General features: G+C 40.1%; 1 protein-coding gene across 29 annotated transcripts in view; it reads left to right on the top strand.

The window, feature by feature from the left end:
• The window catches only part of MYOM1 (myomesin 1), a 165,374-nt gene extending 142,196 nt beyond the window's left edge, over window positions 1–23,178 (top strand). For all 29 annotated transcript variants that reach the window (XM_082698952.1, XM_082698946.1, XM_082698951.1 and 26 more), the window contains 12 exons: window positions 2,120–2,264; window positions 3,153–3,212; window positions 3,537–3,604; window positions 7,747–7,860; window positions 8,575–8,662; window positions 9,890–9,928; window positions 10,016–10,121; window positions 13,937–14,100; window positions 16,230–16,266; window positions 16,509–16,531; window positions 18,830–18,885; window positions 22,368–23,178. In XM_082698952.1, coding sequence (XP_082555078.1) covers window positions 2,120–2,264; window positions 3,153–3,212; window positions 3,537–3,604; window positions 7,747–7,860; window positions 8,575–8,662; window positions 9,890–9,928; window positions 10,016–10,121; window positions 13,937–14,100; window positions 16,230–16,266; window positions 16,509–16,531; window positions 18,830–18,885; window positions 22,368–22,661 — 1,194 coding nt within the window. In that variant the 3' untranslated portion in view covers window positions 22,662–23,178. The remainder of the gene's footprint in view (window positions 1–2,119; window positions 2,265–3,152; window positions 3,213–3,536; window positions 3,605–7,746; window positions 7,861–8,574; window positions 8,663–9,889; window positions 9,929–10,015; window positions 10,122–13,936; window positions 14,101–16,229; window positions 16,267–16,508; window positions 16,532–18,829; window positions 18,886–22,367) is intronic.
• The last annotated feature ends 349 nt before the right edge of the window (window positions 23,179–23,527 follow it).

The following is a 23,527-nucleotide window of genomic DNA, read 5'->3' as shown; positions in this document are numbered from 1 at the left end:
TGAAAACCACTGGTTTGTGGGGTAGGTGGGAGAGTTTAAGGCATTTCACATGTAAAAAAGAAAATAGGTAGAGGAAAATATAGATTGATTATGTCATATTATCCAAATTGGGACACTATTGAGAATGGAAGAGGTTCTAGGAATAGTTTTTCCAGGACAAGAATCAAACCGAAACTGTCCCAGGCAAATCAAGAAGTATGGTTACCTGGGAAAATACAGCTTTTCTCCTGAGAAGCAGAGGAGACAGCGTGCTTACCTGAACTCATATAACTCACATTAGAAATCTCAGCAGGAACTTGGTTCTTCATGGGGAGGAAATGACGTCCATTGTTCCAATGGCTCAGAAAAAAATGCAGCAAAAATATCTTTCATTACTTTTCTGGGAAAAAATACATTTTTATTGTATAAGTACCGCGCGCTAACCGATTGCGCCACTGGAGCCCCCAAAATACATTTTTATTGTAAAAAAAATTGTAAAGATTCAGAAAAGACAAATCACAAATTCTTACAACTTTTTAATATACACATTGATTTATACTTTTCGGTCTTTTTCTACACGTGTGTGTGTGTGTGTGTGTGTGTGTGTGTGTGTCTATTGGTGTCTTCTTTACATAGGTGATTGTATATATCTACTCTTTGCTTTGCTTTTAATAGAAGCATAGTTTCCATAGACAGAGTTACAACATTTGCACTTTATTTGTCCTCCCAGAATCAGGCCAGTACCCCGTGGTTCTGAAGAACCTGGAGTTAGGAGCTCTGGCTCTTACTGTGCTATCACAGGTATAAATGAGAGACTCAAAAGATGGGAGAGAGGTGTGATTTGTGGCCATTATTAACAACCTGTTCTCCTTTCATCAAGATATGTTTTAAAAACATTTCAGGATTCATTAGTGAGGAGGAGAATGAATAACATAAAATAGCAAAAAAAAGAAAATGTAATATATTTTTCAGCTCATTTAGCAACCGTGTATAGAACCTGAATAAGTCACACAGATTCCACGGTGGCCCATCTTCTCCATTTTCAAAATATTCTCCTTAATGGCTGTGTTCATCACCCAGCCAGTGGAGGGGAAGAAAAAAGCATTGTTGGCATCATTGTCTTCTGCCACAGCCGTTTAGGGACCACTGGTGCACACATGTGCATCGATGCACTCTCCTTTATGTGTTCACACAGACTCTCTTGCTATTGCCCACATGCACACATACACATACATGCTCTGAACTTGAAGAACTGTTCATTGTCATTGCAGTTAGTTCTTACACTATTTCGTTGATGGAATTCAGTGTCGTAGGCTAAGTTCCCTAGAAGGACAGTCTGAAATAGAATTTCTCTCAAGAGTGGGGATTAGGGAAACAAGCTAATGTAGAGAAAAGCAAAGCAAAAATGTGGTCTCAGTTGCAGACTGGCTTCCTGCAGGGAACACTCTGGAGCAAGAACTGCAGCACAGAGCTGATACCAGACCTGAGCCTTCATTCTGTGACATTTTATAGGAAAAGTTCATTAAGTAAAATCCACTATAGAACCTGTGCTTGTATGCCGAGAGGCTAAGATTTGTCTTTACATTGAAAAAAAGTTGCCTAAGCAACATATAAAATAAGCACAGAACAGTAGGGTGAGTACAGTTTATTAGGAACAAATGGACTTCACATATTTTGGAGGCATTCTTATTTACATATTAATTCCACATATATTTATTAACTGCCTGCTATAGACCTTGTGTGCCCAAGATGTGAGGGATATAGCAATGGATGAGACAAAAACATGTCCGTCACACTGTTTTGCATTATTCTGCTAATTAAAACGAATGTAATCTGGAAGGTAAAATGGGAATCTAAAAACACCTTTTTGGCAACATTTCTGACTTGGGATAACAGAACTTTATTTGTATTTAAAAAAATTAAATATAAGACTTTATAGCAATCAGTTCTGGTCAAGGTCATATGTGCCACATCCTATTTTTCTTTTTCTAGGGAACAAGATTTTGAAAGCCCATCTTAAAAAAAAAAAGTTAACAATAAATTTTGTTAAAATTATGATTCCTCGGAGTTTGCATTTATTCCATCAGGCATCAGCATCATATCTTCCTCACTGATTTCTGTTTTCCTTTCCACATTAAAGAAATACAAGATGCATATTGACCGAAACACTGGCATAATTGAAATGTTCATGGAAAAGCTACAGGATGACGATGAGGGAACATATACTTTCCAGCTTCAAGATGGAAAAGCAACCGGCCACTCCACTCTTGTTCTCATTGGAGATGGTAAGAAGTCTGTGGCACATTAACTCAAAGACTTCACTGTTCCCTTCAGTGCAAATACCCTGTGACATCAAAGTGGTCATGTGGAAGGCAGCAGGAAATGTTTCTTGTATTTCAAACATTGGAATCCAATTTCAGTGAATACTTTCCACAGTATTTCACCAGATTTAACCTTAGTCCACAGGGAAGACTGCAGTTAAATGATCTCCTGTCTAAACAAGTATTTATTACTAAAATTCTCCAGTTAAGGAAATTGCAATACAACGAAGACTGCATCTGTATCTCAGAAACAATGATAGTACTTTATACTGTGTACGTACTTTAAACTACTTAAATTAAGAAGAAAAATATGCACAAGTGGTTCATGCCAGATCAATTAATTCTACTATATAACTGGATTATATGTCAGTTGCCATAAGTCACTATAGAAACTACCAACATGTAAAATGTGGCATTTAACAAATGTGGCATTTGGAAAGGCTGGCCAAATCTCTACATTTGCAACATCCAATACTATTTCACTATTTCCTTGCTTCATGACCTTGAACGATTTACTTAACCTTCCTAGCCTCTTCCTTCATTATAAAAACTTAAATAGGTTGTCATAATGTATAAGTACATTATAATAATGAATATAGGGATCTCTGGGTGGCTACATCAGTTAAGTATCTGCCGTCAGCATGTGTCATGATTCCAGGGTCTTAGATTCTAGTCCCACATCAGGCTCCTTGCTCAGCAGGAGGCCTGCTTCTCCCCCTGCTTGTTCTCTCTCTGACAAACAAATAAATGAAATCTTAAAAAAAAAAAAAAGGAATATAAGTCAGCACAGTGGCTGGCATATACAGTTATACCACTCAACTCAATTCATACTTCTTTGTTTTTCTATTTTAGTTTATAAAAAACTCCAGAAAGAAGCCGAATTCCAGCGGCAAGAATGGATCAGGAAACAAGGTAAAAATGGGCAGTGAGTAAAGAGAAAAACTTTGTATTTCTTGAAAAAAATATTCCAAGATTAATTCCGTAACAAATTTAAGTGTATATTATTGTTAATGTTAATAATGCCCTGGTAAATTAAAAAAAAATTAAAAATAATTATTATTAAATTTATGTCAGTTTAAAATATTTGAAAACTAATCTTGAATTTTAAAGTATCACTTTATATATTTATGTATATAAATATACTTTGTATACATATATCATTTTAGAATTTAAGAATGAGCTTTGATTTTGCATTCGTGATTAATAGAGTGATTATTGACCATTAAAATTTTCTAGGTCCTCATTTTGCTGAGTATTTGAGCTGGGAAGTGACTGGTGAATGTAATGTACTATTGAAATGCAAGGTAAGGAGGAATCTGGGCTTCACAATAGGCTGAGCATCCAACTCCATTTTGGCTCAGGTCAGGATCTCGTGGGTCAGGGGACTTGAGCCCCACGTCCAGCCCAGTGTCAAGCTCCCCACTTAGTGGGGAATATCTTGAGATTCTCTCCCTTTGCCTGCCCTCTCTCTTCCTTTCTTTCGAAAATAAATAAGCAAATCTTAAAAAAAAAAAAAAAAAAGAAGAAGAAGAAGAAGAAATGCAGGTTAAGAAGTAGGTAAATTTTAAATATTTGATACAAGTGAAATAAAAATAACATAGAATGTGAGAAAGGAAAGATCAATTTTTCATCACCATTTGAACCAAAATGCTAAGTGGCACATTCTTACCATTGATTATTACTGTAATCATTGGTTGGGAAGATACATAACATAAAATGAAACCTAAAATAAGATAAAATAAAACAACATAAAAATATGGGAAGATAAGATGATTGCACCTACTAATTTCACCCTAGTTGATAAGGACTGGCTCTTCTCTTTTTAAATCAAGACTTTATGTTTTTTAGGAGAAGTTTTAGGTTCACAACAAAATTGCAGGGAAGGTACAGAGATTTCCCCGGTAGCCCCTGTCCCCATACTTGTATAGCCAGCATCTTCATCAACATCCCCCCACCAGAGTCACCAATTTGTTCCAAGTGATGATTCTACATGGACATGTCATAATTGCCCGAAGTCCACAGTTTACATTAGGGTTCACTCTTGGCATTATATATTCTGTGGGTTTAGATGAATATATAATGACCTTTATCCACCATTATAGTATCATACAGAGTTTTTTCACTGCCTTAAAAAGCCTTTGTGCTCTGCCTATTCATTCTTCTCTCCCCTGCCCCCATTAAAAATAAATTAATCTCAGAAGAATCTCATAATGTCTTTGTTTCAGGCCAAATCTTCATTCTAAGTAATAGATGTATTACACAGTCATTCCAGATACACTGTCTTTCCATAGAAGTGTAGCAATTTCCTATCTAGCTTGCATGACTGAGGCAACAATACCTTTGAGTATTGGCTAGCTCAGCTGTGGGTTCTGAAACCAGTGTGCTGCCAGGATGGAAGAGGCTTGGTCAAGAGTTTGCAGCTCATGAGCAATCGTCTCATTAGGCCTAGGGAAAAATTTAGAAATAGAAGTCCATATCACATTCTGAATCATTTTGTACCTTAGCTCATGGTGTGTTCAGCTGAGTGAGTCATCAGAATGTTTTGAGGCTGGAGTGTGAAGGTCATGGCAACAGACAGTGACTCCAAAGTAGAAGCGTGGGTTTGGCATTGGCATTGTAAAAGTCAGAACCCAAGTGCTCCCATCTCTTCTAGGTCTGATGACATTTAAAGGAACAGCAGTCTACCAGAAATATGTCCGAAGATAAAGTCTAGGCTTTATTTAGCCTCTCAGGAAATGGCAAACTTCCTGAAAAAGAGTTTCTCAGGCACCACCCAAAGCCCTCTCTCTCCTCTTGGCTGTCCACGGCCATGTTGCCCCTGACTCGCTTTCTCCTTCATACTGCCCACCCCATAAACCATGTCTTCCCTGAGACCCACATGTCTATCCTCCTTCTTTCTGTTCTACCTGTTACACTAGCCTTCTGGGAGGTGAACTCTGGTGTCCTGTTTCAATGGCTTTCCTCAGGAGGATCAGCCCCTTGCCCAGATTCTGAATGTAGAAAGAGATTCTGAATAATCATACATTATGTATTCATGCTGTTCCAGTGCCTGAAGTGATCTTCTTTCAGCTTCTCTGACAAAATCCTTTCTCTAGGCCCAGCTTAGTCATCTTTTCTGTAAAGCCTTTCCCTTCTCTGTCCAGGTAGACTGAACTTTCCTCTGTCTTGCCGTTGCTCTTTGTTTCATGATTATAGCAATTTTGGTACATTTAGCAATTTATATATTCATTATAGTTAACGGGGTATGTATAGTTAGATTCAGGAGACTATCGTGGGCCAGCCCCATTTGGAACTACTCTACTCAACAGAATATAGGACAAGAACCCCAGCTTGCCTGCAAGGCAGTGCTGGGCACTCCTTACCTGCAGGAATCCACTTTACCACCCCCTGATGACAGCTAAGGTGCAAGGGGACAAGACCTACTTTGGTCAGTGTAGGAAATGCAATGGCTTTAAAAATACTTCATACTCTAAGCATCCAATACCTCTTGTAACAACTCCCTAGGCAAGCTTCCAGCGGTCCCCATGAGGGGCATGCCCAAATTACAAGTGTCAGCATACTTAGGGAAACCTAAAGCTGTGGAGTCCATTTCTAGTCTCTCCTAGTCCCAGCTTTTTTCCCAGTCAGGGGTCATTTTTATCAGAAGTGATGTCGCCTAGTAATAGTTACTTCCTATAATTCAGGGACCCGTTTACAGGATTATAAAGAATGTTTGTGTGTGCTGGTTTCACTATAAAGTTGTTACCAGTGTTGGTTCTTATGTTACTTTATGTTTATATATATATATATATATATATATATATATATATATATTGACATATATATATATATATATTAACATATTCTGTTATTTGTCCCAGGGGTGCAGTTCTGTGAATCATCAGGCTTACACATTTCACAGCACTCACCACAGCACATACCCTCCCCAATGTCCATAACCCAACCACCCTCTCCCTAGCCCCCTCCCCCCCAGCAACCCCCAGTTTGTTTTGTGAGATTAAGAGTCTCTCATGGTTTGTCTCCTCCTGATCCCATATTATTTCATTTATTAACAGAAAGTTTTTAACATTTTAAAGCTTGCATACCCTTGATTGTAATTACCTTATACATTTTTTTTTCATCTGTTTGTTTTGTGGTTATATCTCCTCTTTGGGGAATTATGTGTTCATTTCTTCAGTCATCATCTAGGTGTTAGGGATTTTTTTCTTGATTTGTATGAAGTCTTTTACTTTTTTATATAATTTTATATAATTTTAATTATATAAGAAATACATGAATATACTCTTCTTTGTAGAAAATTCAAACATTGTAGATAAAGCTCAAGATCCCTTTAGCTGTATGAGTGTGTTTAGCCTATTTGAAGTTTGTATAGGTATAGGATTTAAATGTTTCCTCAAAATTGCTAAGGAATTAATTTATTAAATCATAGTTGATGGATGTTAACTAAACTTATTGTGGTAATCATTTTATAATATATACATATCTCAAATCAATATATTTACCTTAAACTTATATATTATATGTCAATTTTATCTCAATAAACCTGAAAATATTTTAATTAAAAATGTTTTTAAAAACATACTTACCTTCTACATTTATTTGCAAAACTTCATTAGTCTTTTTAAAAATATTTAGAGGGGTGCCTGGATGACTCAGTCAGTAGACCATGTGGCTCTTGATCTCAGACTCGTGAGTCTGAGTTCCATGTATGAAGAAACTATAAATAAATAAACTTTAAAAAATAAAAAAATAAAATATTTAGATACATATTTACTCATTTAGATATATACTTACTCGTTCTGTTCTTTTGATAAAGGATTTTTGTGTGTGTGACACAAGCTATACTTTAATGTGATGGGATGTGTCTGCCCATGATTTTCAGATATTTATTATTATTATTTATTTTATTTAAGTCTTCCTGCTATCATGTACATATCTATTCTTTTCTGCCCACCAGACAGGTTTTGTTTTGTTTTGTTTCCACCAGACAGTTTTAAAATCAATTTTTATTGTTGGACATAGAAATGCTATTGATTTAGGTTTATTCACTTGTATCTATTTTATTTTAAACTCTTTATCAATTAAAATAGCTTTCAGTTGATCCCTTTAGAAATCTATGTCTTTTCTCCCTCCGATTTCCCCCAGCTCCCTTGGGGGAGATGAACTACCAGAGACTGTGGACTGTGAGAAACAAACTGAGGGTTTTGGAGGGGAGGGGGGTGGGGGGTTGGGTGAGCATGATGGTGGATATTAAGGAGGAAGCACTGGGTATGATGCAAAAACAATGAATCTTGGAACACTGAAAAAAATAAAGTTAAAAAGAAATCTGTGTCTTCTAAGCTCTTCTAAGCTTTCTGTTCTATCCAATGCTATGTTAAGAACTATTTAGTTTTGTAAGAGTAGCAGCCCCCTATTTCAAGAAGTATAATTATGGTTTTTCTTCTAGGTGGCAAATATTAAGAAGGAGACTCATATTGTATGGTACAAAGATGAAAGAGAGATATCAGTGGATGAAAAGCATGACTTTAAGGATGGTATATGTACCCTGCTTATAACAGAGGTAGGTGACTGTAAGTGTGAAATGTAAGTATATTAGTTCTGTACCCTACATTCTTCTAAAAAAGAGACTAGATTCTGTATGCCTTTGCCCCACACATTTTTAGCACCTTACTTCTTGCTGCTCCAAGATCCCTGCCCTGACATCACCCAAAAAACAAGTCGTAGGAACACAAAAGCTTCTCTCACCTTGTGATAAGGCATGGATTTGTCAGCTATCCAATATCCCACCAGTATTGGCTAGATAGCACCAACTCTGGCCTCTCTGAACTACCTCTTTTCATAGTTGGGTGAGTGGCAGGACTATTAAGTGGATTCTTCTTGGTTTGCTCTTAAGTCTCATGATAACTTGTTCCCAAAAGTACAGAGACAATCAGACACAGTATTCAGTTAAGTACAGATTTTCATCTACGTTTTGTCTAAAAGAACATATCGTTCAAATATATGTGATCATTAGTTTTTAACATGAAGGCAGAGTAAAGGATAAGGAATTTAAGTCTAAAATCAATTATAATCTTAGAGGATGAAAAATCAGGACTGCTAGCAGGTCAAATGATGACAGACAGGTTCATCTGTGAAGTCCTCATCACTCCTTGGCCAGATGTTTGTTAAGTGTGTGATTTGACTGAGGGTCTATAAACCACAGGACCTTAAAAATGCAAACACCATTCTCTGAAGCTGCTATAATCTGCAACATGGTGTTTCCATTTTCTCTTAGTTTTCCAAGAAAGATGCTGGGATTTATGAAGTTATCTTGAAAGACGACAGAGGAAAAGATAAGAGCAGACTGAAGCTTGTGGATGAAGGTCAGTCTTCTCCTAACTGCTGGGGTTCATTTTGTGTGTTCTGTGTATAGAACTAGCTAGTTAAGTTAGTTAACAAACTAACTAACTTAACTAGTTATTAGTTAACAAACTAACTAACTTAACTAGTTATTACTTAACTAGGTCATGCTGAGTTTTTGTTCACAGATTTTGTTTTAATTTAAATTCTAGCAGAGTGAACTACTGTGTTGTTAAAAAATATTTCACTTTTAGTCTTCCTGGAAATCAAAGAGTACTTTTGATCTTCAAATAACTTATAGTCCATAGTCCACAAGGGTTCTCTTTTCAATATAAATCATCATTTTTGTTTCAACCCTATAAAAAGTGTTCCAGAGTCAAACGCTACTATGAGGGACATCTGGCTGTCTCAGTGGGAGAAGCATGTGACTCTTGATCTCAGGGTTGTGAGTTCAAGCTCCAAGTTGAGTGTAGAGATTACTTAAAAAAAAAAAAAAAAAAGTTTATTTAAAAAAAAATAAATTACCATGAAAAACATGCCACCGAATAGTCTACTCTTAACAGATCTCAAGAAAGATTTATATATGAAATGTCAAGTTGTCAAGTCTCTCAGTTATTAGCAGAGCAAGAAAGCAATTTCCATTTTTCAGAGACTTCTAAGGACAAATATGTCATGATAAACAAAGACATACATGTGACCACCAAACTTCCAAGTATGTTCTTGAACAAGATCTTTAACATATTACTAACGGTGTCAGTCTGACTTTGATTTCATCTTCCTGATCCTGGTGGAGGCAAGACTAAATGTGCTTATTGGCAAGAAGCATTATCAGGTGGAGAAGTATCAGGAAACCTGACTGGCTAATTCGTTATGAGTTGATGACACAGATAAGAAAATTCCACGTATGTAATCTAAGACTTCTTGGGACTCAAGAAGAGAATCCTAAAGCCAAGAACATTCCTGGAAATCTCACTATGGCTTTCTCTAGAATGTAACTATGGTGACAGTTACAAAGAATTAGAGGGAAAATTATATCAGAATAAGAGCAGGGATCTTTTAAAAGTTGATACAAATTAAGGTAGTATTCCCTCAAAGAGCATGTCTGCTCAGTTGATCAGCAAATTCACCTGTAGCCAATACCCTTCACCAGGCAGGTTAATGCTAAGATCACATGCTACTCAAAATTTGAGATCTGACCTTACGTTGAGCATTTTTATGCTAAAGCTCTGTCTATGAATTTCTATTCACAGCCTTTAAAGAACTGATGAGTGAAGTATGTAAAACCATAGGTAAGTTAAAATGGTCTCCCCACGACAATGCTTCACTGTTCTGGATAGGCTTACAGCTGTATGAACTATCCTGTTTTTCTCTTTCAGCTCTGTCTGCTACAGACCTGAAAATCCAGAGCACAGCTGAGGGCATCCGGCTGTACTCTTTTGTTACTTACTACCTGGAAGATCTGAAAGTTAACTGGTCCCACAAGTAAGTAAGTTGGAACTTAACTGCCATGTAGAAATTCTTTCTGCCGTGTGTGTGTGTGTGTGTGTGTGTGTGTGTGTTGGCAGGGGTAGGGTGGGAGCAGCAACAACCTTCTCTTCTTCCTCTCAGGTAAGGAGCCTTCTTAATTCCCAGGTCTGACATTGACAAGTGTAGGACAGAAGCATCCCACCATTCCCTTAGCATGAGGTTAGCCCTTTCCCTCAACACTTGCATGGTGAGGCCAGTGATGGCTAAGATCATCTGTCCTTGTGATCTGGAGCTGTCATCATCCATACACATCTCTGTAATGGAACTTCTACATCCAGAAGGTTGAACTTGGGCTCCCTCTGCTTTGCCAGGCAAATGAGATGCTTATCCCCTCTTTCTAAACACGGCTCACCCCTACTATGGTCTGGAACAAAACTGAAGCAGCACACACCACGAGCCACCACATTTCCCATTATATGAGTTAATAGGCATTCACCAAAGAAACCTAATCCAGTGGAGCACCCGAGTTTGTTTTTGTTATCATTGATAGCAGTTGGCATAGTAGGGTATGGGCATGTCTGTTGTCCACCCTTGGAAGGCTTCAAGGGTGGGGATTCAAGATTACTTTGGGAATGTGTATTTGAGCTAGACTGAGCCTGCAGATCTGTTCGAATCCCAGGTTCCTTTGTGGAGTATAGGTGAACCCAAGTTCACCTCTGGGATTCTAGGAGCTAAAGTAGGTTTCTATGTTCAGTCAGTCCCCCGTTATACTTTCAACATTGTCCTTAACCACTGCCCTTCCTTGAAATGTCCTGAGCTGAAAGAGAATAGCCTGGCATAGAAATCTGATGGGGCACAGGTCCCTTCACTCCACTCTTCAGATGCAGGGGGTTCTCATTCCAGAAGTTCTTTAGGAGCCCCACCGAGCAATAGGTCAGTGTGGCAGCCCTTGGAGGAGGCACACAATAGTGTTTATTTGTATCTTCCCTACAGTGGGTGTCTATCACATGCTGGCCGTTGCCCTAAGCCCTTCACATGTATGAATTCATTTACTATTCACAGTTCTAGGAGGCAGGTCTAGGAAGCTCAGGCTTGGGAATGACTTGCTTGAGGTCATACAGCTAAGTGGCAGTTGGAGGACTGAGCCCAGGCCTGGCTCCAGATCTCCCCACACAGTGGTCTTCTAGTTGCTTTAAAAGTCTAGATCAAGGGGTGCCTGGGTGGCTCAGTGGGTTAAAGCCTCTGCCTTCGGCTCAGGTCATGATGCCAGGGTCCTGGGATCGAGCCCCACGTCGGGCTCTCTGCTCAGCAGGGAGCCTGCTTCCTCCTCTCTCTCTGCCTGCCTCTCTGCCTACTTGTGATCTCTGTCTATCAAATAAATAAATAAATAAATAATCTTAAAAAAAAAGTCTAGATGGAACATTTAACTGGAACTGGGTCCCACAAAACAGACATTTGTGTTTTCTTTAAAATGACTACTATGATATAAAACAGTGTTTTTATTCTTTTTCTCCTTCTTTTCCTGAGCTCTTAAAAAAAGAAAGAGAGAGGGAGAGAGTGGGGAGAGAACAAGCAAAATTCCAATTTGAATGCTTGGGGTTTCAGTCCTTTGTTCTATTTCTTTCAGAACACATTTTAGGAAAGTAATTATAAGTTAAAATAGATCAAATTCTAGGAAATTCCTCTGTGACATCTAGGACATTCTAATATATCAGTCTGAAGAATAAGAGAAGATGAATTAACTGAGTCATCAAAAAGCTTTATATCATCTTTAAAAGAATTACTTGCTCAAAAAAAATTAGAACATTCAGTTTAAGGAAGTTGCTATTAGACTAGCAAGGCATAAACCTTTTATACTATTTGGTCTAGTCAGCTGAATGACTATTTTGTTTACCCGTGTGCCTATGAAAGATTCAGGAACCAAGGACTGATTGTCTTTACTGTCTTTACGTAAGTGTGGCCTAAGAGGAAAAGACTTGAAATGGGTTTTAACCTTGACTTCATTCCTATCTGTCCTTGAATCTTAGGCAAGTCATTTAATATTTTGAAATCTTAGGTTTCTTTCATACGAAATAGGAACAGTACCTGTTCTAACTCATAATAGTGATGGAGCCAATGAGAGAATGAAATTTATGACACTTTGTAAACCATGAAGGGCTTTACAAATCTAAGGTACTATATTATTCAAGTTAGTCAGAGGTTAGAGAATTCAAACAGATTTATTAGAGCAAAACCAAGGTCTAAAAAAAAAAAAAAAAAAAAAAAAAAAAAAAACCCAAGGTCTAGCTTTCTAACTCCTTAAGACATATATATTTCTCAGACTCAAGTCTGTGGGTACAGATGGGTTCCTTTACCCTACATCTTATAGCAGTTTTTTTTTTCCTTTTTAAAAAATTTTTGGGGAAGAGGAGGGATAGAGGGAGAGGGAGAAGGAGAAGCAGGCTCCCCACTGAGCAGGAAGTCCACCCTGGGGCTTGATCCCAGGACCCTGAGGTCATGACCTGAGCCAAAGACAGATGCTTAATTGACTGAGCCACTCAGGCACCCCTATTATGGCAGTTTGTGAATATATTTTAAAGAATGTACTATATAAGAAAAATGATGGGTGCACCTGGGTGGCTCAGTGGGTTAAGCCGCTGCCTTCGGCTCAGGTCATGATCTCAGAGTCCTGGGATCGAGTCCCGCATCAGGCTCTCTGCTCAGCAGAGAGCCTGCTTCCCTCTCTCTCTCTCTCTGCCTGCCTCTCCATTTACTTGTGATTTCTCTCTGTCAAATAAATAAATAAATATTAAAAAAAAAAAAAGAAAAATGATGAATGTTTATTTGAAAGCTAAAACTTTTTTAGTGGAGATTTTTTGCTTTTCTGTTTTTAGTTCATTTTGTTTATTACAACTACAAATGTAATACATGCTTGTTTTAGAAAATATACTTATAATATCATATTACATATTAGAAAGAGCTTATAAGATAATATCATCCATAGTTTTCCTAGCCATAGTGTAAACTTTTTGGTGTACTTCCAGTCTTTTCTGTATGCATAATTGTTACTATAATTAAGTAGTTCTGTATACTGCCTTTTCTCTGATTTCCTCACATATTTACAAACTCTTCATAAAGTTTCTTTCAGCATCATTGACAGTACACCTACCTCTACCTTTCTCTTCATTTATAACAGTAACATTTCTAAATCATCAGATCACAAGGCCAAGTGTTCTATTGCTTTTATTCTCTAAATAATGGAATGTATCTGTCTGCTCATGACCTGCTATAGAATTTGGAGGAACTAATGTCCAGGGACAGAGAAAGTGCCTCATTCATCATGGCAGACTCTGCTTTTCAGTGTTTTAAATAGCTTTGTAACCACTTATGCCAATAGATGTCAGCCACAGATGACCGACCCTCCTTAAGTCTGTTTTTACTTAGTTTGTAAAATCTGACTTACAGCCATAGACCATCTGCAAGAAATATGCAGTAATAGAATACATAGTTTGGACTTTTCACTTTAAAGACTCTCTTAGTCCTACAAATAAACCGAAGCAAAAGCAAAGATAATTAATACCACTGAGAAGAATCGGTGTTGCAATCGGCTAGGGCCCCAGACTGCTGCTGGAGGTTAAATGTACAGACTGTCCACCCCCACCACCACCCTGGGCCTTGGAACCCAAGTTCTGTGATTCAGGGCCCACACTTTTTTTTAAGCTGAACATGCATGGTTCTCATGTTGTTCGAAACCCTGTAAAACCCTAAGCTGAGACCCTCAAAGACAGACAAAGCAAAAATCAGCTGTGGATGAAAGGAGACAATAACAATGTTTTCTTTGCTGTGAACAGCGGGACTCCTATTAAGTACTCAGACAGAGTTAAGAGTGGGGTCACCGGGCAGCAGATCTGGCTGCAAATCAGCGAGCCCACTCCAAATGACAAAGGCAAATATGTGATGGAGCTCTTTGATGGCAAAACTGGACATCTGAAGACAGTGGATCTTTCTGGACAAGGTAAATGAATATTTTACAGATTAGAACTTTTCTGTGGAGGAATGGACTTTTTAAAAGGAATGAAGGGTGATAAGAGGTCATTGCATCTGATTATTGGAGGATGATTAGCGATTTTAAGAAAGCAATTTAAATTCAGCATGGTGGTAGAAGCAAGAATTCAGTGGGTCTTGAAGTATCAGTGAAAAGTACAAAGTAGAGACGAACACAGAAAGGAGTCCCTTTTCCACATGCTCACAAAGGAGGGCAGGCTGATTTACAGTCACCTGCGCAAGAACAAGCACTGAACAAGTTCTGGCGACTGGAGTTTGAGCATGTTTAAGAATTTAATAATTCAGTTGAGCTGGAAGATGTGAGTGATGAGAAATAACCAATGTATCCATGTTCTGAAGAAAGGAAGGTCTGAGATCCAGGGCAGGGGTGAAGGCATTGACTTTGGAAAGGAGTAGGGATCACTTCTCTATAGAAACCAGGGGTGGGTGGGTTGGGGTGATTGGGGTGGGGGGGTTAGGTAAATATGAATAAGCAAAGATCAGTAGTGAGAAGAGAAGAAAGTTGGAGAAGTTGGGTCCTTATGGCCTCAGATGTCTTGGTCATCTGCTGCGAGACTGGGGGCATCTGGAGAGAAGAGGGAAGAGAAGCAGGAAGTAATGAGGGAGCTTGTGTTCCAAATCTGTGGCTCTTCATCTGTCAGCCCCAAGGTCTTGGAAGCCACAAGGTCAGGATGTTGTGCCCCGAGGCTCTTAATGTGCAGCTTATTTATCACTGTTCTTGCCTCCAGCTCCTGTCTCTATCATCTCCCTTCAAGGACCTGGGGCTCAGCCTCTGGGCAGTCCTTCCACTGCTCCTGTCTAGCTCTGCCTCACATTCCTTAGGGAGACCTTGGACTGACTTTGTCTTCCACCTCTTCATATACTAAAATGCAGTGTGAATATTCCAGAAGTCTTAGTGTTTTTAAACTGCAGAGAGTAGACTCACAAGAGCTCAGCCTTTTAGCAGTCCTGCCTTGAATTGTTTTGGGCTGAGCCACCAGGCCCTTCCTCCCCCCACGTCCCCCCTTACACCCCCCCCACCCCTCATCTCCCACCCAGGAGAGCTAGAAAGAGGAGAATGGCTGCCTTCAGGCTCTGCTGCTCCTGAGTCACAGGCTGTAGTAACAGGATTTCTTCTGTAGTCCCTCTGACAACCAAAAACGGCAACAGGAAGGGGTGGATAAATTTAAAACTTAAAAAAAAAAATTCTTTTACTCTCTGGCCCACCCAAGCAGATTAGTTCAATGGGGCTCAGCTCTTTCTCAGTGGGCAGAAGGAAGAGAACTGAACATTTAGCCTAACTGGTCGACCTCCAGAGACTTGAAGCCTGACTTTTTATGCTTCTTTTTCCCCATCCATAAAAGGAGGGGGATGGATTAGTTATTAGGTAAATACTTTCAAGATGTAAAATATGGTGATTCCCAGACCACATGGGAGCAAAGAGGAGGTGAGAGAGATTTCAAAATAAAGCTGCCTTTATGCCCGAACTTTTCGAAGTAGCTTGCTCAGCAGGCTTGGGTGGGGGAGAAAGATATTAGAAGTCTGTAGCTCTCCTTTCCTTGCCTCACTGTCTTTTCTCTGGGCTCCGGCCCAGCTTGGAAGCATTGCTTCAGCCGGCACTGGTGGAGGCTGTGAGCGTAGTAGCTCCCGTGCCCTTTGACACAGATAGATGGGCCAGACTGCGTAATACGGAAACATTTCACTGTCCAGCTCGGAGGCTGTGCTCTGTGGGATGATTAATAAGAGAAAAGTCTTTTTGATGTTCAGGATGCTTATCCTGCAACCATCTTTATTACCATTTTATCTTTGGCAGAGCTAATCTTTTCCTTTCTGCTTGAAAGGAAGGCTTCTCACCAAATTGGGAGCTTCTAAAATCCACTACTTCATCTTTTCTACTTAGAAAGTATTTGCTTCTCCTGCAAGTCCATCCTGTTGCAGAGTCAACGCGCAGGCACAGTCTTATTCATTCAGTTTAGTCATGTCTGGACCAACCACACTGACCTCAGACTGCGAACTTTAATCTGCTACTGTATGTTTTCAGTTCTGGGTGAGAACATTCTAACGTCTCTCTCTCTCTCTCTCTTTTTTTTTCTCTTAAAGCCTATGAAGAAGCCTATGCTGAATTCCAGAGATTAAAGTAAGTCCCTTGCCATTTGTGTGCCCTGCTTTCTCTGGAACATGGTGTGCTGCTCCCCTCACCTGAGGGTTAGAGAGGGTCTTTCATTTTGGCAAACGCCTAAAAACAGCACTTTCCACTGCTTTGCTGAGCAGCAAAATGTCTCTGAGGCAATGAAATGCAGTCAAGGTTTGCGACTTTGAAGTACCACTAAAACAAAATTCTTCTTTGTTTGTATGTTTGTTCATTTCTCTCAACCACAGACAAGCTGCCATTGCCGAGAAAAGTAAGTAAAGACCCTTCTCATTTACTCCTGGCATCGTCTCAAAAAATAGCTTTTATTTTTTTTTATTTTGACTGTAGAAGAGGGTGAAGTGGTTTTTTTTTCTTTTCTTTCATTCTTTTTTTTTTTTTTTTTAATCTTAGGTGTTCTACATATGTTTTCATTTAGTCTCTTGAGTAAGAATGTCTGTGAAAAGAAGGTCTCAGATTACATTTTAAGAATGTCACTGAGCTCTTGACTTGAACTAACCCCTGGGTACCCTGAGAAATCTCTGGGTACAAGTTACACAATAAGTTGTTAATCACTTGCAGCAGGCACAACGTATCAGAAAAATGTATCTATATTAAAGAAGAAATAAAAAACTGTAAATTTGACATCAGATAAATCACTGTAACACATCAAATACTCCTGCCATTTTCCTAAGATCCCCTGTAGGATACAAGAAGCCAAATAAGGCCTTCTTGAATACTTCAGTCTGCATAAACAAACACCAAACTGTCAAGCCTTTGTACCCAGAAACTGTGCTCACTCCTGACTTCCTTAGCTGTTGGCCTCATACATGGAGATTTCTAGACCTCAATCTTTTAAAGATTCTGAGAGACATGAACTAATTACGATAATCATTCAGGTTCTCTCTGAGTGTGTGAGGCAGAGTTTGAAAATTGTTGAGGGCTAAAATTACATAGAGTCAGTCGCTGGAATGGAGGGAACCAGGAGGGGGAGTGAGCAGTGAAGTCACCTGGCAGCCTTTCAGTAGCTCCACGTCATTCAGGATGGAACTTTCCACCTTTGACTGCTTTCCCCTCTCCTTCCTGCTCTTTTCTTCTCCCTTCTCTTGTGCTGGGTTTGTGAGTGGTGAGGCAGCTGCTAGCAGTGAATGGGGCAGATGCCAGCACCAGCACGGGGCGTGCCGGGGGAGTACAGCGTGAGAGGGGAGCACTTCTCCTTGGTACCAAATGGCCCCCTTCCAAGCCTGTATGCACAAGCAAGGCCAGTGTCCACAGTTGACCGCCACTCCCCATTGTTGAACTCTGGTGGGCAAGGAGCCCGCTCCTCCCTCCAGATCATGAATTCTTTCTGAAGTTTCTGCATTGAAGCAGTTTAGAGCTATAAGAGACTTGAGTGCCCCTGTGTTTAACCTTTTGTAAGCTGAGGGATGCTTAATTCAAACAACATCTTTCACGCAGATCCAAAATGTAAAATAGGCAAAAGCCAAGTTAGTGGGCCCCTCCCAGGGCCCCCAAGGAATCCTGTGGGTGCTATGGAACAGGCCTGGGTACCTTCATGTCCACAGGCATAATATAACTCTTCCCCCATCCCCAGATTAGGAGACTATGGTCCACGCAGTGAAGTGACTTGCCTAATGTCACACATTGGGTGGTGTAGGAGCCAGATGAGGAGTTGAGCTTACAAGTGGTACAAGGGATGATGGAATCAGCAGGAAAATGTAGTCAAGTTCAAGACTCGTTCAAAGCTGTAGTCTGACTTAGTGAAGAAGGGAGTTGTGCAAATAGGGATCTAGAGTCAAACATTAATTGAAATGGGCCTAAAATTGAGAGGGTGGTGGCCACTGTGTTAGTGTGAGACAGCGTCCCTTTGAGCAGATTACAGAAAGGTGTCCTTCCCTGGCGCTGAGCCAGTTGTACCCAAAGCACAGGGCTTGGTGGGGTCTGGGGGGAGCAAGAGGTCAGCTCTGAATTTCAGCACCTTGTCCCACACCTTGTCCCCTCAGCTGGGGGCCTTTGTACTTCATGGCCATAGACAGTAGCCCTACATAGCCCTACACACCAAGAACTACCAGGAGACAAAAATGGGAAGCTCTCTAGGAAAAGCCCAAAGAAAGCCCACATCTGCAAAAGCCTCGTGGCATACAGCCTCCAATTATACTTTTTTTTTTTTTTTTTTTTTTTAATGATAAGGAAGCCCTTGAAAGAGACCAAACAGACTTGGAGGCTGTCCATAGAGATCTGCTCTGCCTCCTTGAGCTGAGCCCCACTGAGTTACAGAAGGGCCAGGGCTGAAGATAGTCATGAAAATTATAGGGCAGGTCTTAATACGACAAAGCCATCTCAAGCTGATAATTTGGGTAGAGGCACCCACACACACAAGTTATCTGTGCAAGGAAGAATAACATCTAAAATTACCGGACCTTTTCCTAATTTTGCATATTAAAAATAGGTATAAAATATTTGTTAGGAGAAGGAAACTAAATTGGAAAGTTAGTTTCCTGGGGTGCTTTTGTGAGTGTGATCACTGGCACTCATCATTTCAGTGATTAACCAGAAACACCTATGCTTGCAGACCGCGCCCGAGTGGTGGGTGGACTCCCCGATGTGGTCACCATCCAGGAAGGCAAGGTAAGCATGGAGCACTCCTGTCTCTTCTTCTTCCCCACTAGCAATGGATTCCAGTGCCCTAGACTTCGTTCTGTCTAAGAGCTCCCACCACCTTCATCTTAAGCCATTGCTGCTTTGGCTTGACTTCAGAGTAGCCAAATACAAGAATCAAAATGGAGTCCATTTTTCAAGTCAACATAACGTTTTGTAGGCCAAGCATTAGGATACAAGTAACCTTATGTGGGCACATGTAGACCACTTAGTCTCTTCCCAGAGGTACCCTTTCATATCACGAGAAGGAAAAAAGGTTCAATCACAACTATGTGACAAATGTAACTGGAGAAAGATGCGACCTCTAACACCTAGTGGAAAATGGGTTGTCCCCTTAAATACTTCACCTCTGAAGGGAAATATCTGAAGGGAAGGGAAACATCTTGTGCTGTGAATTTCTATAGGTTCTGTTTCAGTTAAAAACTGATTTATTTATTTTTATTTTTTTAAAGATTTTAGGGGGCGTCTGGGTAGCTCCGTTGGTTAAGCAGCTGCCTTCAGCTCAAATAATGATCCTAGGGTCCTGGGATCGAGTCCTGCATCGGGCTCCCTACTGAGCAGGGAGTGCAGTTCTCCCTCTCCCTCTGCCTGCTGCTCTGCCTACTTGTGCTCTCTATCTCTCTGTCAAATAAATAAATAAGTAATAAAAAATAAAGATTTTTATTTATTTTTTTACAAATGAAATTGAGAGAGAACGAGCACAAGGGGCGGGGAGGCAGAGGAAGAGAGAGGGAGAAGTGGGTTCCCTGGTCAGCAGGGAGCCGGATGCAGGGCTCCATCCCAAGACCCTGGGATCATGACCTGAGCTGAAGGCAGACATTTAACTGACTGAGGAGCTCAGTCGGTTAAAAGCCTTTTCGGGGGCACTCAGGCCCCCCAAAACTGATTTCTTTCCATTTAACTTTAAACTAGTATTTCCTGGCTCCATAATAATCTCTCTGAAAAGCAATGAACATACTTTCTTACCTGGATTCACTGTCTTCATCCTTCTGTTTCAAAAGCAATGAAAATACTTTTTAACTTGGATTTACTTGCTTCATCCCTCTGTTTCATTAAGACAAATTCAGTAAGTCAGCCATAATGGGTGGGTACTTGAAGGAAAATAAAACCTTTTCCCAGTGAAGACATGTGATGGGTAGACTAGGGATAAACAAAGCATGTGGAAAGGCTTTAGTGAGAGGCAGGTCTCATCCAGCTGCATTTCTTCATGGGTGGAGTACAGATGACCACAGCTGACCCGAAGCTCAACCAATGCCAGGTTGCTTTTGTCTTTAAACTCCGTTTTTCATGTTCCTCATTTAATGGGGTTCCAGATATTCAACTCATTGGGTTGTAGTGAGAATTCTGAGAGAGAATGTATGGGAAATGACTTTGTGATCTGTAATAGAAATAAATCTAAAATAGGGATAGTAGTTTTCCATGACACCTAAGGTATTTGGGAGTTTGGCTCGGTTTTTAAAAAAAGTTTTAACCCCCAAGGGGCCCCTGGCTAGCTCAGTCAGTAGAGCATGCAACTCTTGATCTCAGGGTCATGAGTTCATGCCCCACATTGGGCATGGAGCCTGCTTAAAGAGAAAAACAAAACAAAAGTTTTAACCCCAGGTCTGCTTGGATAAGTTTGATGACAATAGCTTGATTATTTTTCTTGCTGAAATGTGTTTATAGGATAATTCAGTAAGAAATGCTAATTAATCATGTGAGGGAAGAGATTTCTTAATCTCCCAGTTTTAAGCAATACTCTTATAGAAGAGAGAGTAAGTGATCATATAAGACCCTTTAGAGGGATATTTAGATGACTATCCTCTTCCTATGTATTGTGAGCCCTAGTTCTTTTCCTTATACTTCCTGGATTTCAGTAAGAAAAAAAAAAATGCAAGAATGGAATTTAAAATGTGAAGTAAATTCAACAATGTTGGCCATCAGAGAAATGCAAATTAAAACCACAGTGAAATATCATAACACCTATCAGAATTACTAAAATAAAAACAGTGAAAACAACAAGTGCTAATAAGGATGCAGAGAAACAGAATCACTTGTACATTGCTAGTAGAAATGTAAGCCAAGATTGTGAAGCCAGGCAGGAAAACAGTTTGGCAATTTCTCAAAGAAGAAAACATGCATTTGCCATATGACCCAGTAGTTATACTCCTGGGCATTTATCATAAAGAAAACAAAATTTATGTTCACATAAAGACCTGTATACAAATGTTCAATAGCAGTTTCATTCACAATGGCCCCAAACTGGAAACAGCCCAGATGACCTTTCTGGCAAATATATATAAATATATCCCATGGCACAGTATTGAGCCATAAAAAGGGACAAAATATTGATCCCTGCAGTAACTTGGATGAATCTGCAAGGAATTATTATGCCAAGTGGAAAAGGCATGCTGAAAAGGTTACATGCTATATAATGCTATTTATATAATACTTTAGAAATTAGGAAATTTTAGAAAGGGAAAATGGATTGGTGGTTGCCAGGAGTTAGAAATGAGGTTGGGGGTAGGGGATGGGGGTAGGTATGAGAGATCCTTGTGATGGAAATGTTCTTTATCTTGATTGAGGAGACAGATACATGGACCTAGACAAGGGATAGAATTGAATAGAACCACACACACATACACACACACACAAAACACCAATGAGTATAGGCCAAACTGGGGAGATCTGAATAAGAACCATGGGTTGTTATCACTGGCAATGTACTGGTTGTGTTATTACACTGTGGTTTTGTAAAGTGTTAATATTAGGGCAAACTGGGTAAGGTCCCATACAACCTCTCTATTATTTTTTACTACGGTTTCTGAATCTACAACTATCCTTAAATTTTTCAACAAAAAAGTAATGGTAAAGTAAAACGATCGGCCTAAACATTGATCTTTTGAAGTAAGAGGGTTTCAGCACAGATGGCAATATAATAAAATATCAGGAAATAGGAATACATTTTGGTAGAGCACCATCTCAACTACAACAGACTGGTTGGGGTTTGAGGGAGATGGAACCTAAAGATGAATCCCATTATCTGAAACAGCTGTCATAATTCTGCTGCTGGGCTCTGTGAGGCAGAGAAAATGCAAAGTGAGCAGGTGGTGATTATGGCAATGAGATTTCTCTACTGAAACAGAATCCAAATGCCACATGAGAGCAAAAGACATCTATGTGTTTATGAAAGCAAGAGTGCAGATGGGAACTGGCAGCCAACTCCTTTGTGTGGCTCTGATGATGAGCCTTCCCAAAGCTGGGAAGCTGAGGCCCTCCAGAAATCTACTTAGGAGTGAAGTCAAATTATAATTGAAGCAGTTGCATGCCCCTGTTATCACATCACTCCACCCGTTATTCCAGAGGCTTTGTATTATCATCCTTTGGGTCCTGCCAAACCTCCAGAAAGTTACTTGAAGTTGGATCATTGTACCTGATCTGTCTCTTTCCCTCTCACAAAATGTGTTTTGCAGGCGCTTAATCTCACCTGCATCGTGTGGGGCGACCCAACTCCAGAGGTTTCCTGGTTAAAGAACGAGAAGCCCCTGGTCCCAGATGACCACTGTAGCGTCAGGTTCGAGGCCGGCAAGACTGCCTACTTCACCATCAGTGGGGTGAGCACTGCCGACTCTGGCAAATACGGGCTGGTTGTGAAGAACAAGTACGGCTCAGAGATAAGCGACTTCACAATCAGTGTGTTCATCCCGGAGGAGGTGGCTAAGAAGGCGACTGAGCAGCCCCAGAAAGGCAACAAGAAGGCCAAGTGACCAGGAGGCTGTATGAGGGGAGCTGCGCTGAGCTGCCTTGTGTTACTCACGTGCGAATGGCTTGGGTTAAGTGTAAGGAACTCTTCCCGCTTTCTACTCCCTATTTTTGTGCTGGCTCAGGGGAAAATCATAAAATCTCTCATTCATATAAAAAAGCATCAACTAACAACATTTTGATAGTTTTCTTTATCAACAAATTCTGTGTTAAGAAAATGCCATTGGTCGCACAAATACTAGGAAACGGTTTTAAGGAAAAGACTAGAATAAAGACAGAGGGATGTTGGATGATGGTCAGAGAGTAGGTGAATATGTTGTGGAGCAGCATTTGGACTTGACTTGACTTTTCCGGGGAAATTCTCATGGGTTGCAGTCATACTTCAGCATTCTGTCCAAAGGGGGATGAATTGTTAAGCCAAGCAGTGTGTTTTGTGTGTTGTTAATGATAGTGATGTGCATTTCTGTTGGCGGTCTTGTGATTTGGAGCCTCCTCAGTATTAATAAACGGTCCTCACGCCTCTCCTCTTTCCCATTAGTGTTTTTCTCCTTCCTGTTCAGCTGTTCAGTGGTGTGGTCTCTGCTGCATCCTTCCCACTGCATCTTACAGCACATCTTCTGATTTAAATTCCTTTGGGTTAAAGTAGTCCCTTCCTAGTATGATCAGACGAGCCATCCAAGGTCAACTGAGGTTCAAGGGCATGAAATTGCTCCATCATTGTACATCTGGAAGCTTAATGTACAATCAAGTCGATCCCATTGTTAAGGTACCCAAAGTAATTGCATGTAATGTGTCGATTAAGGATAATAAGACGGTGTGGGAGTCTACTGCCAGAATTGGTGACAAAGGGTGCACAGCTAAGAAAAAGAGA

This window comes from Mustela nivalis, assembly GCF_964662115.1.
Source record: "Mustela nivalis genome assembly, chromosome: 14".
NCBI lineage: Eukaryota > Metazoa > Chordata > Mammalia > Carnivora > Mustelidae > Mustela > Mustela nivalis.
The sequence above is the reverse complement of the archived record's forward strand: the minus strand, read 5'-3'. Positions and strand labels throughout refer to the sequence as shown.